Source organism: Mytilus edulis, chromosome 4 (assembly GCF_963676685.1).
Source record: "Mytilus edulis chromosome 4, xbMytEdul2.2, whole genome shotgun sequence".
Taxonomy (NCBI): domain Eukaryota; kingdom Metazoa; phylum Mollusca; class Bivalvia; order Mytilida; family Mytilidae; genus Mytilus; species Mytilus edulis.
Window position 1 is genome coordinate 11438456 of NC_092347.1, and position 15063 is coordinate 11453518.

At 33.2% G+C, this 15063-nt stretch overlaps 1 protein-coding gene across 1 annotated transcript in view; it reads left to right on the forward strand.

Annotated features, from left to right (window-relative positions):
- Positions 1–760: 760 nt before the first annotated feature.
- Positions 761–15063, forward strand: part of LOC139518947 (probable E3 ubiquitin-protein ligase HERC1) — a 91508-nt gene continuing 77205 nt past the window's right edge. Inside the window, exons 1-10 of the mRNA XM_071310642.1 lie at positions 761–896; positions 5775–6692; positions 7029–7130; positions 7982–8191; positions 10470–10701; positions 11067–11146; positions 11914–12010; positions 13191–13334; positions 13950–14077; positions 14883–15027. Of these exons, the coding sequence (XP_071166743.1) occupies positions 5784–6692; positions 7029–7130; positions 7982–8191; positions 10470–10701; positions 11067–11146; positions 11914–12010; positions 13191–13334; positions 13950–14077; positions 14883–15027 (2047 nt within the window). The 5' untranslated portion in view covers positions 761–896; positions 5775–5783. The remainder of the gene's footprint in view (positions 897–5774; positions 6693–7028; positions 7131–7981; positions 8192–10469; positions 10702–11066; positions 11147–11913; positions 12011–13190; positions 13335–13949; positions 14078–14882; positions 15028–15063) is intronic.

The following is a 15063-nucleotide window of genomic DNA, read 5'->3' on the forward strand; positions in this document are numbered from 1 at the left end:
AGAGCTAAATTTTTACCTTTAGATATATGTAAAAACCCAAATGTTTTAAAATTTAAAGAATTGATGAATACATCAGATTTATTCACACTTACTGGAATAGCAAAATTTTGTAAAAGTGTTATTAAAACCTTTTAATACGTGTGTTTAATCATGTTATTATATTTTGTACTTCCTGTCAAATATCTGTATTAATTATATATATACTATTATTGCACCTTTGTTAACCATGTTCTAATGTAAATATGTTCATACTTTTATAGTTTGTTAAAAAATGTTGTACTAACATACCCCATGTGGGGGCTTTAATTTAGTGAAATAAAATGTCTTATGTCTTATGTCTTTTACTAAATTTTGAATCAGAATGCATTTAGAATTCTTTGAACTCCATGTAAATTGACTTTCGAAGATAAGTTATAAATGAGACATCATTTAAAGATTATATATTTTACACCAAAATCTCTTTTTTTTTAATTAGATATCAGAAGTGTATCGATTGTATCTAGCAGAAACAACCAACCGACCAAGGCCGAAACGTCTTTAATATTCAGTTGTTTATATTCTTTACTTCTCTGTCTATTTCAAGAAACATGAGAGAAAAATATGTTAACAAAAAGTTCTCTTAAAAAAAACCTGTGCATACGTTAACAACATTTGTGTTGGAACTGTTGACCTTGTTCGGTGTCTTTCATTTAGTTTGTTGGTAAACAAACCCACGTGGTAATATACCGGAATTTACTCTTTACAGTCATGCGCATATATTGTAAAATTTCTCTTTCCGGCATGTAAAGTTGCAGACTACAAAATTGTAAACAATATTTTGAAAGGCATCTATCAAAATTATGTTCGGGATTCGTTTGAAGTAAACCTAAATGCTGCATTTACAACTGAAGTGATTGGTTGGTAAAACTGGAAAACGTGCAAAACCTGTACAAAACTCCTTGCAAAACAAAACAAAACACACAAGATACAATCCATTTTGACAACTAAAAGAGGATCCTTATTGTCAAAAACAGGGTGGGGATAACCCTTTATTCATTTGAGTAATAATTTTGTAGTGTTAAAAAACGAAACTTCTTAACTAAGTCTTTTAATTTAAAATGGCAAAATGGCAAATGTTGTTGTAGACCTGGACATAAAAGGTAGCCTAAATAGTTGAGTTAGTGAAGATCTTCTTTGGCTCAATTGGTTAGAGCACTGCCTTTCGATTCCAAGATTGAGGGTTTGAATCCCTCTGGTACTGTCCATGGATCAATGCTTGAAATGGCACATATTCATGAAAATCAGTACCGGCACATTATCATCTGTATGACATCATTTACCAGATTATGGCAGATAGAAGGCTTGCCTGTGTCCCTGCTCTATTAAACAGGTTGGGAACAAACCCGCTGTATGGTGATAATACCTGTATATCCCTCTATAAAGGGGTATTTTTGTTTACACTGGATTAAAAGCAAATTAGGGCAGAAAAGGCAATTTCTAGTTATATTGGCTATAATCTCTAGCATTATATGCATCAACAAATGCACTTTACTAAAAATTGGGATGATCAGTTTTCTGCTAAAGTGACAAAACTTGCGATCTATTGTATACCTACAAAATGTATCTGAACACCTGATCAACAACAAAAGGAATAGTTGGCCTTTAAATTTAATGTTCCCCTTATAAAAATATATTTCTTTAAAAGATGTTGTTCCATTTTTCTATAGATTAAAACCATTTAAAGTAAACAGGCTGTTGTGAAAATCCCTGGAAAGAACTAGTAGGATTCAAACCCTCGATCTCAAGATCTTAAGGCATCACTCTAACAAAGTGAGCCAAAGAAGATCTTCCCTGACTCAATTGGCTAGGCAATCTTCATATCTCCAGGTCTTCACCACTGTATATTTACAACAATCACTTTTCAATTGTGGTGTCAAAAATTATAATTTTACAAGAACCTTTATGATGACCAGTAATGGGGGATGATAAGTAATAAGGTGTATTAATTTATCATTTTCATCCCCATCTTCCCTCTGGAAATTGTCCTGTATTGTCTTCGTTTTAAAATTTTATGAAATCTTGATCTTGATTTCGCTTTTTCCATATCCCGTAATTATAATAGCACAGATAAGGCTTACTATTATTAAGTTGGATCAAAGAAAGCTTATTTTAAGGTTTAGAAAACCATAGATTGTGTTTTGTTTACAATGATTTTGTGTCAAAAATTTAGACCATAAACCTCAAAGTGCAACATGTGCAATCAAATCAAATCATTTTATTGGTGTAAAATCCAAATATTGGCTTGTTACCAAGACAAACATGACAATCATTACAAACATAATATAATATCTAAATTTAAACAACATTCATATTCTTAAAAGACTATATTATTTAAATGTTTTGGAGGAGGTGATACCTTTGCAAATTTGAAAGTACAAGTACAAACATTCACATTAATGCAATTGTTATAAAATATATCATTACAAATACTATAAGAAAATATAAAATAGTCATAATTTTTTTTACATCCACTAGTTTTTGGAAAATGACGCAGTCATTGTTCCATTACTGGCGACCTGAACTTCATTACATTTCTCTGCCTACCGCGCTTGGTTTCGTATTTACTATTTTCTATACAAACTGGAATCTGCTTGTGTTATCATTAATTATGCATGAGAGGTCATTGTGTAGTAATCAGCCAGGAACCAGTTTACAAACTAACTGGTTTCTGCTTGTATTCCACTTCACTCGGACAAAGTGTTGTAGTTTGACGGGAACCAGTTTAGAATTTGTAAACTACAAAACGTAATCGGTTATTGTTCATTCCGTTTTGGTGTTTCATACCGACTTTTATGGTTTGAATAAGCTTAAGACCCTTCAAACATTAATGTGATAGGTATATTAAAGACTGTTTTACAAAAGGAAGGAACTGTTTTGCTTTCAAAGTCGTACTATAGTGATATCTGTTATGTACGTATTTCCACTCTCACCGGTTAATTTCTTTTTTTACACGTGCTTTTGAAACTTCCTGTTTAAACATCGCAAGTTTTAAAATTGTTTTTTGAGTGAATTTAACTTATTTTAACAATCATGAAGCGTTCCAGAATCATTTTCAAGCAGTTTCTTCTTCTCTTTGATGATGGAAAATAGGTTTTTCTCAAGAAAATACCGCAAACGATCGCAGAGGAATTGAAACGTACAAGTCAAGTCGGCACCTGGTTAAATTGGCATCTGGTCAAATCGGCACCTATTTGACGTCGATTCGGCATCCAATAATATTTGTTATAATATTTTCTATTCAATTAATTAATAACTGTTACCAAGTACATAGTGAATATGTTGTTGTGTATTTAGGTAAACAACGAAACCAAAGTGAAATTATGTTGTTGTGTATAAAGGTAAACAACGAAGCCCTTACCCAAGCTGTTGTTTTAACAATTAGACAATTATTAAAAAAAAAATGGAAAACTATGAGTCCCTTTCAATAAATCAAACTTTCATGCCAAATAATAAGCAAATTTAAGGTGTTTTTTTTTCAGTAAAGTTTAAAAAGCATTAAACAAACAATCCTGTAAAATGCTCAACTGGTTTAAATAATGCATAAAAATATCCAATATCTCATGTATTAGTCCAAATAATTATGACGTCTGGCAAGGCTATTTATTTTTTTTCGGTGACGTCTTCCTACGAAGTTCGTAGGAAGGCTTTCTTAGGAAGGCGTCCCAGAAAAAATTTAACATAGCCTTGCGGTCATAGAAAGGTGTCCCAGAATAAAATTATAAAGCCTTGCCAGACGTAATAATTATTTTGACTACTCATATATATATCATTAAAAATACACCAAAAATGTCATTTAGTTGAGAAAAATAATTATATACAAAATGTACAATGAACACCCAAAAATGTGAAAGTTAGTATTTAACTCTTTTTGCTTAAATACTGAAAAAAATTCTGGCAACCCCTTACTGATTTTTACTCTTTTTGCTTAAAATACTGTTAAAATATATATTTAACATGGGTGACGAATTGACTATATCAGGTGTCGATTTAACCAGGTGCTGATTTGTCCAGGTGCCAATTTAACCAGGTGCCGGTTTGACTAGAATTCTTTGACAAATGTTTGAAATTACCTGAGTTTCATTAGACCTTTGATAACAGTAACAAAAAGATTATTTACTTAATATTTTGTGGTATCAGGTCTGTTCGCGCCCAATACACTTTCGCACCTTGCAGGTTCGCACCTCGCACGTTCGCACCCAAGGTCCGTTCTCACTCTACTCATTCGCGCTCAATTTTAATTCAAATTCAAGTTGAATAATTGGAAAATCGTGATTGTTGTTTTAAATTGCTTTGGTGTAAATACTGAATGTATTTATAGCTTGGTATGAGTAAAACATTGAAGATTTTAAAGGAAAAACACAAAAGATAATTGTTTTTAACAGCTTGGTCCCTTTGATCTGAAACAACGAAACAATAAAATATAGGAACCAAAATATAGCAATCCACTATTATAACCAAAACATGATAAAATCTATTCAACACACAGAAAAAAACATAGTCAGAATCTCACTTCATTTTGAAAGAAGTCAATGAAACAAAGTTATAGCAATACACTAACCAAAACATGATTAAGAGTTATTCAACACAAAATAAAACGTTGACAAAATACCACTTTAATTAGAAAGGATTATTATTATTTTTAACAATACGCTATCCAAAACATGATTAAGATTTATTCAACACAAATAAAAATGCTGTCTCACTTTATTTTGAGACAATGACAACAATTATACTTATAAGAAAACACTTGCTTACAGAGTTATTAAACACAAAACCAATTAAGATTGGGTGCGAACATTTAGGGTGTGAAAGTGAAAGGGGGCGAACATGAGTGGGCGCGAACGGACCCGGATTCAGACTATGTACCAGTGAGAAATATACAAGCCTTTTTACGGTATTTATTTGTACAATTCAGGTAGTCTTGACCTATTCATTTGTCTTAAAAAAACAGCCAGTTGTCACCTTCACTTCACACACACACATATATACGAATATCAATTATATGCTTACAAGACATGTTGCATTGTTAAACTAATTACGGTATGTGAAAATCAAGACTTGCATAAAAACTATCCCAATATTAGAGACAGTGGCGTCATTTTTCTTCAGAGCTTTCAGCTCTTTGATTCTTATCAGCTAGGCTGTTTCTTAATACATATAAATCATTAACTCCCTTGACAATAATTTTAGTTACGTCATACTAATTAAAAGTAAACATAAATACAAATTTTTCCTCATCAGACATTTTGATGAAATCTGGAACTATATTCTCTACTTCTTTAAAAAGATTTTGCCTAATGTTTCTAAAATTTGACATTTTAAAGTAAAATGATATTCATCTTCTACATCCTTTTTACAGAGAGGACATAATCTTTTTTCCAACGGTAATTTACGGTGTCTTCCCTGTTCAATATGTGCAAGAATTACTGCACACAATGTGACATCATTCTAAAAAACTTGATTAGAGTAAATTAAAGAAATTAACCCTAATTTATAAAGAACAATATATTCATTACATACTGAAGTGGAGATACTCGATGTCATTGCTCCATAATCATGATAATGAAGGCTAAATTATAAACAACTTGTTTAACTAAATTAAAAAAGAAACAAAATCAAAGCATATTTCTTGTTGAAAGAGGAAACTAAAATAAGGAAGCATGCACCTGATTTTGGTCTTGTAGTTCATGTTGTGAGAGATTTAAATAAAATTGTAAATTTCTTTTTCATTGTAGACATCCAGTATGAATTCACAAGTTCATACAAAGTTCACTGACCATTTCAATGCCAGTTGGATGAATGAAGATTGTGAGAGTATTTCATCTAATTATGGATTGGAAGGTTTATATGAAAGGCTTCAGTCCAACAAAGAAATCAGTATACTTCCCATGCAACCAGTTAGTCTTAAAGGTCCATCACTACCAGACTTTGAACATGATATGGTTTCACCTGATGAGCAGGAACATTTAATTAATGCTTTCCTTGGTTGTCAGCGAAATCTTGCCAGGGTTGTATGCAATTCATCTAGATTTTTTCAGCATTTACAAAAAAGACTGATTGTGCTTCAACGTATTTATCATGCTGTGTATTGCAAACAACATCACAGGCAATATAATCAAGGGGTAGACAATCAGAATATAAATGACAAAAAGACAGTCTGTCAAGGTACCAATTTGAACTTCCATTTCCCACAAGGCAGTGATGCATTAATGGAATTGGGTATAAAAACTGGCTTGACTTTGTTGTTTTCTTTGTTAAAACAGAACTGGTTTTTAGCTGGACAAACAGGACAATTATCATTTTCCAATGAAATTCTCCAAACAGCATCGTCAATAGTATCAAGCTTTCCACCACTGTCCCTTGCAAATGAAGCTAAGCTTACTCCTTTAGGAATTGAATCTCTAAACCAAGTCAACAGTTTTCTCCATGGAGTTGCAAGTTCTCAGGCTGGTGCAGATCCTGTAGGTCAAAAGTTAGCAGCAGAACTTATGATCTCATTGGCTGCACAAAGAGGTTCCCTATGCTATGCATTAGAATGGATCAACATGGCAATGCATTCTGCAGTTACCATTGGAACAGAATCTGGATCATCAAGAGGTCGTATTAGTTGGACATATTTCACAAATACAGTTAAACAAATGATAAGATCTGTGGTAAGTAGGTAACAGTATTGATGACAATTCAATTGACAAATTTAAATTGATTGAGACAAAGAATTATAGAGAAATTATGGGTTAAGAGACCCACATGAAATATTAAAATTAATTCATTCAATATTTAAAAACTTTTGTGATTATAAAGAACTTGTCTGTTGACATTTACACATGTTTTACCTCTGTGTTTGAATGAAAGGATTCATAAAATAATCATCAATGAGAAGTAACCCAAAACCAACAACGGTTGATTAAAACTTTTGATAGGTTTGCAATGCAATTCACTTTAAAAAATGAACATTTATCTAATTCTTTTAATTATATTTTGCATTTTAGGGAGGTGCAGAGATGACAGGAGGAGCATTCACTAGAAATCCACCACTAGATGGCGATAATCTTGTGTCTTTGTACTTTGCTGCGGTAGTTCTTCTTGAGGAGGTAAAAGAAAATCAGTCATAAGGAAACTATTAAAACATTTCTGAGATGAGTTTTCATGGAACTCAAAGGAGTAGGTTCAGTAAGACCCCTTTTTGGCCCCAAAATATAGCAGTTTTACAAAACTGTTAAAATGTAAACTTTTAGTTATTAATTGGACAGTAGAATGCTGTTGCTACATAAATATGGACTGTTTTTGACAATACAATGCACATATATCGGGTACTAGCACCATTAAGTCATGCTAAATTACTGAAATCTTTACAATTCTAGCATTTTAGTTAAATTTTAGACGGTTTTCGTGTAAAACGGAAGTGGCCGCATTCGTGTTCATCCTTAATATTGAAATGCAAGTTGTATTTTATGATAATACATAACATATATAAAAGTTGAGGATGAACACGGATGCGGCCACTTTCAATTTTGACAAAAAACGTCTGAAAAGTGACATTTTTCGGCATATTTGGTAGATTTTTCATATTTGAGCTTGACTCGGATTGATTTTAATGACTAAATCAGTTAAAATCTTTCACTTTAACTAATTGAATCAAATGAAATAGACACTTAAGTGTTTAAAAAGTGGTCAAAATCTTTCGTCAGATGAACCTGAAATTTGAGGCCAAAATCAGTCCTTACAGGACCTACTCCTTTCTACATACTGAATAATCTGTTTTCTTAATAAAATTATTGTTATTTCTCTTAATTCAAATACACTGTACCAAATGAAAAAGTCAAGGTGTATATGCCATTAAGAGCATTGTAGTGATAAAATAGTAGATCACTGTTTTGTAATGGTACAATTTATTTATGCAATATGCAGATATGATCATAAATTTTTCACTGTTGTATTTTAGCTATACAACTTAGCAGCTGATTATGCGAGTAACTATTGTGTTGGACCTGATGAGAACTCTAACTCGTCAGTCTCTAACAGCAATACAGGTGTTAGCGGTGGCTGTGATGTTTATGTATGGGGTAGTAACACAAGTGATCAGCTGGCTGAGGGAAGTCTGGAAAAAATTCTTACACCAAAACAGGCTTCTTCATTTGGGGAATGTCAGCAGGTAAAGGATACAGATTTATAAAGGGAAAAAAGATGTATGATTGTACAATAAAAAAACCAAGCATGTAATACGTTTATATACTGTTGATTCATTGTTATTCATGGAATACCAAATTTTGTGAATTTGTTTGATTACTGTAAGACATGAACATATGTGTACAATGAAGTACTGTCTAAAGTTTCCATGGGCATGTATGAAGACCTTAGAAAAACCATGAATTAAAATATCTGTGAAATGCAATATTGTCCTCAATCCATGAAATTGAAAGAATCCACAGTACACACTATTTATGGCTTGACCAAGCTAAAGAATCCACAGTACACACTATATATGGCTTGACCAAGCTAAAGAATCCACAGTACACACTATTTATGGCTTGACCAAGCTAAAGAATCCACAGTACACACTATATATGGCTTGACCAAGCTAAAGAATCCACAGTACACACTATATATGGCTTGACCAAGCTAAAGAATCCACAGTACACACTATATATGGCTTGACCAAGCTAAAGAATCCACAGTACACACTATATATGGCTTGACCAAGCTAAAGAATCCACAGTACACACTATATATGGCTTGACCAAGCTAAAGAATCCACAGTACACACTATATATGGCTTGACCAAGCTAAAGAATCCACAGTACACACTATATATGGCTTGACCAAGCTAAAGAATCCACAGTACACACTATATATGGCTTGACCAAGCTAAAGAATCCACAGTACACACTATATATGGCTTGACCAAGCTAAAGAATCCACAGTACACACTATATATGGCTTGACCAAGCTAAAGAATCCACAGTACACACTATATATGGCTTGACCAAGCTAAAGAATCCACAGTACACACTATATATGGCTTGACCAAGCTAAAGAATCCACAGTACACACTATATATGGCTTGACCAAGCTAAAGAATCCACAGTACACACTATATATGGCTTGACCAAGCTAAAGAATCCACAGTACACACTATATATGGCTTGACTAAGCTAAAGAATCCACAGTACACACTATATATGGCTTGACCAAGCTAAAGAAACATTGAAATGCTAAGTAATGTCTTTGATATGCCTTATTTTCTTGCTAGCTTGCAGTAATATTATTAAGTATCCAATACTATTCATTGTAGTTAGATACAAAAGTGACAACACAAAACATAAAGTTGAAGTATAAAAGGTGACATCATAGAAAAGGGCGGAAACAAACAAACTGTTCACAAAACATTGCACAGAAACCTCAGTTTGTGTAATATGATATTAATCCCATTAAAATCTTGGGGGTTGAACTCAATTTCAAAAGCCAAGGTTAAGGATCAGTGTTTTCCTTTTTTCACTAAGATAAGGTGGGTGTTTTAAAAAAATAACTTGCAACCGGGTGGTTTTTTTTTAAATGTCCAACCTTTTTTAATTTACTGTGGGTGCACGTGGGGGTCACAGAAATAAAGATTAGTATAATATTCACATTTTATTGAGTTGAACAAACATAAATAGAAGTAGTCATATTAATTGTCAAATATAATTCTTTGATTTTATTTTTCAAAAATTTATCTCTTTTATCTCTTCTTTCATTTACAATTTTATGCATCAGCATGGATTTAAGGCCTTTCGATCCAGGTTTCTGTTCTGTTTCTTGCTTTTGTGCCGTATTTTTGGCACACAGAACAGTAGTATCCTTCCTCTGTGACTATAACAAGTCATTTTGAAGTCTTGCTCATATTTGTCTTCACTTGCGTGTCTTTTCCGTTGTTTGGTTGATTTTTGTTCAATTTCCTTAACTTCAAAATTACTATCAATTTTATTTAACTTATTTGGTCTAGTATTTTCTTTATCATCATCGTCATCTTCCTTTCTTTCCCCCGATTGATTAATGAAAACATTGAAATTTGACGATTGGACGCCATCTTTGTCATTGAAAACAAGGCGGGATTAGTATTCAAATTTTAACGGTACGGAACCGAAAAAAATCCGGATTTTGAAAAAAAAAGCCGACCACCTCCTAAAATCGAAAGGTGGTCGGCTTTCAAAAGAAGGTGGTCGGCACACCCGGCTTAAATGCCGAATGGAAAACACTGAGGATACTTTCTCCACTATACTGACTTCCCTGCAAAAATTAAACATTAAAACAGTAAGTAAAGACAACTTATACAAATTATTTGTGATATATTGAAACAGAATATAGTGTTGGACATAATGTCTTTTGTTAGGTTTACTTAACATATAAGATGTGGAGCATATTTTAATGATATAATGTTGTATTTTTCATTTCAGGTTGAAGCTGGACAGTTTTGTTCTTTTATAATTCATCCAGATGGGTCTGTCAGTGCCTGTGGGAAGGGCAGTTATGGAAGACTAGGACTCGGAGATTCCAATAACAGAGCTGTACCTAAGAAGTTAGCCTTTGACCCTAAACGATGTATCAAGAGAATCACGTCTTCAAAAGGATCTGATGGTCATACTCTATCTTTATCAACAGAAGGGGAGGTCTTCAGCTGGGGAGATGGTAATTGTGTTGATAATTTAATGGCTTGTATTTGAAAGAGAGAAAAAAAATCTCTGCAAAAAAAGGAAGAACTTTTTGAAGAAAGCTAAAAGCTTTTTATTATCTTTTCAATAATATTTATTTGATATGATAGTGTTTTATAACAGTAATTATGCAAAATGTCTATTTGTGGATATATTTTTTTTATATAAATATATTTATGTGACCTTTATTTGACCTCTAGACTTACTGTAGAAACATACTTTAACAAGCAAACTGCACATGTCCGTAACAGTATTTTTAAAATTAAAGAACAAACAGATAAAAGTTTGTAGTTGGTTTTTTTTTCAACATGAGATTTTAATTGTTTGGGTTACTTCTTAAAGGTGATTATGGAAAACTAGGTCATGGAACAAGTTCCACACAGAAAAGTCCAAAAGTGATTCAAGGCTTGCTGTCAGGAAAGGTGGGTTATTTATTGATATGTTCAAAAGAAAAGATTGATAATTTTGATAATATTTTGTTTTCAATCTTATTCATTAGATTTGACATTTTTGCCAAATTATAAGATTTTGGATTAATAAATGCATGCATTAGTTTTAATTACAGCCCTTGGATTTGTTTGGCAGTAGGCAGGGTGTCTTCAAAACATATTAAGTTAAATGTAGATATTGCGAAATTTAGAAATTATCTTGAATGTTCCCCAATGACCTTTAGCAATTAAAGTTTAAAACTAAAACCTGTGTCCGAAATTTCTTAATATATAAATGAAAAATAAAAAGATTTGGTTCTAGATACACCACAGGATGAAAATCGAGGATAAAGGAGAGGAAAAGCACACCCTTGTAATGGGGATCCCTGTCTTTAGTCAGAACATTTGTACATATTTTTTCTTATTTGTACATTATTTGTCTTTTAGGAATGTACCAGTAACATAAAATTATTGTTAATGAGGCCAATGAAACACCAAATTATACACATTACTGTAAACCAACTTATGTTTCCGGGATACTTTATTTTGCATTTTACTTTCTAGTCCTCTTTATGGCTATTTGATTTCTGAATTTCCAAGTTTAAATCATGTATTTTAATAAGAAAGATCCAATTTTCACATATTCTTGACGGTTTATATTCATGTTATTCTCATTTTGCAAAGTTTTTGATGTTAAATCACTCCTGAAAATAAGTTGGTTTACAGTAAACAAATTCATTTACTTTATATAATAATTAAAGGTTGTGAAGTGTATATCAGCTGGATATAGGCACAGTGCTGCAGTTACTGAGGAGGGAGAACTATATACATGGGGAGAAGGGGACTATGGTAGATTAGGTAAGTGTTACTGAGGAGGGAGAACTATATACATGGGGAGAAGGGGACTATGGTAGATTAGGTAAGTGTTACTGAGGAGGGAGAACTTTATACATGGGGAGAAGGGGACTATGGTAGATTGGGTCAGTGTTCCTGAGAAGGGAGAACTTTATACATGGGGAGAAGGGGACTATGGTAGATTAGGTGAGTGTTACTAAGGAGGAAGAACTTTATACATGGGGAGAAGGGGACTATGCTATATTAGGTAAGTGTAACTCAGGAGGGAGAACTAAATACTTGGGGAGAAGGGGACTATGGTAGATTAGGTAAGTGTTACTGAGGAGGGAGAACTACATACATGGGGAGAAGGGGGCTATGGTATATTAGGTAAGTGTTACTGAGAAGGGAGAACTTTATACATGGGGAGAAGGGAACTATAGTAGATTAGGAAAGTGTAACTGAGGAGGGAGAACTTTATACATGAGGAGAAGTGGACTATGGTAGATTAGGTAAGTGTTCCTGAGAAGGGAGAACTTTATACATGGGGAGAAGGGAACTATAGTAGATTAGGTAAGTGTTCCTGAGGAGGGAGAACTTTATACATGGGGAGAAGTGGACTATGGTAGATTAGGTAAGTGTTCCTGAGAAGGGAGAACTTTATACATGGGGAGAAGGGGACTATGGTAGATTAGGTAAGTGTAACTGAAGAGGGAGAACTGTATACATGGAGAGAAGTGGATTATGGTAGATTAGGTAAATGTTACTGAGGAGGGAGAACTATATACATGGGGAGAAGGGGACTATGGTAGATTGGGTCAGTGTTTCTGAGGAGGGAGAACTTTATACATGGGGAGAAGGGGACTATGGTAGATTAGGTAAGTGTTACTGAGGAGGGAGAACTTTATACATGGGGAGAAGGGGACTATGGTAGATTGGGTCAGTGTTTCTGAGGAGGGAGAACTTTATACATGGGGAGAAGGGGACTATGGTAGATCAGGTAAGTGTAACTGAGGAGGGAGAACTATATACATGGGGGAGAAGGGGGCTATGGTAGATTGGGTATGTGTACCATATATATAAATGAAATATCACACAAAATAGATGCATCAAATACTGTAAATTTGTATCATCATGATCATTTAGAAGGAGGAACAAATGTTGTTATTGAATGGAAAGAAAATTTATTTTGTCTTATTTTCAGGTCATGGTGATAGTAACAGTAAGAATTTCCCCACTAAAGTTCAGGATATAGGACCAGTTGGACAAGTGACATGTGGTAGTTCACACACTCTGGCTGTATCTCAAGATGGTAAACATGTCTGGTCATTTGGAGGTGGTGATAATGGTAATTATTATTTACAGATAACAAAGTATTGTCAGATCAAAATAGGATAAAATACTGTGGATTCATTATTATTCTTTGGATAACAATTTTCGTCAATTTCGTGGGTACAGGTAAACCACAAAATTAAACATTAAAAAAATAATTAAATTTGTAAAGGCTTATAAGCAGACTTCGGTAAAACCACGAATTTAAATATCCAAGAACTTGTAAGTTTTCCCTTATCCACGAAAATTGGTACCAAGGAAAATAAGTGAATCCACAGTAGGATTTACAAACAAAAAAACAGACAAAAAGAAAGAAAATACAATTATTTGTTATAAAATATAAGAAAAACACAATGGATTTTGTTTTCTTTTCAGATGTGTCCCAAGATCATTGAACAGTTATTTGTAAATAATTTCTGTTCAATCAATTAATTCCCTTAAGTTATAGAAATTACCACAATAGCCTGAATTATTCTTTTTTTAAAGCATTGATTTCTGCACAAACATAGAATGTCACCACACAAGAGGCAGTTTTTTTCAATGAAATTCAGCTGCACAGTAAACATTTACTTTTCATCAAAAATTCGGTTATGAAATTTACAAAATACAGTGATATAATATACATTTTAAGGTAAGCTAGGACATGGTGACACCAATAGACAATATAAACCAAAGATCATAGAAGCCTTCGTAGGACTGTACATTAGGAAGGTGGCCTGTACAAGTCAATGTTCCATGGCACTTTCATCAACAGGACAGGTATTTTTGATGTGATATTGTCGTGTAGATTAGAATAATGTTTATGAAGAAAAAGTCTAGTTGATTGATTGGTTTTTAATGCCACTTGCTGCTTATTCATGACTGTCAGGTTTTTTTTGGTGCATTTACTTGAGTTCCCAGAGATAACCACTATCCTTTAACAGGAAAACTAACAATCCTAGTCAAATGAGATTGCATTCAAGTGGCCTAGACGCCTTGTGCTGGGTTTAAACTGACTTCGTTAGTGATACATTAGTTAGACTTCTGAAACCATTTGGCTACGGAAGCCCCCTAAAACAAGTTTAAATAAAGAAACAAAAAACAATAAGATGAGAAAAAATAGAATAAAAGAATATTTTGAAACAGTTTGGCTTAAAGATTAAAGAATTTTAATTGACTTTGGTTAATTTCATAAGTTCATGTTTTCATGATAAAAAAACAAAGGATTCAGGGTATTGATCCATGACTCCAAGTCAGGAGACCGACATGTGTTCTCTGGCTGTTGGCAATCCTCTTCAAATAGATAATTAAAGTCTGTCCATGCACAGGAAAAAAATACAAAAAACGAACGAACTGTGCTTTTATTGCAGTTAGTTTGCATTCAAATGAATAAAAAGGAATGCATTAGAATGAGAAAGCTTGTGATTTCTATATAATAATTTTAGGTAAAAATATATATACTTTTCAATAAGATTTATATTTTTTTCTAAGAATGAACTTCTTTTCATTATTTATTTTGTTTTATAGTTATATAACTGGGGTGTTGTGGCCCCTGCTTAGGATGTGGTTCTGTTTTGTTTTCTAGTTATATACCTGGGGTTGTGGCCCCTGCTTAGGATGTGGTTCTGCAGAATTCACAGCATTGAGACCAAGAAATGTTGAAGATTTACAGACAAAAAGAATTATTGATATTGTTTGTGGAGACAGCCATTGTTTGGCTTTGTCTCATGGTAAGTTGTCAGGGACAAATCAAGGATTTTTAACAA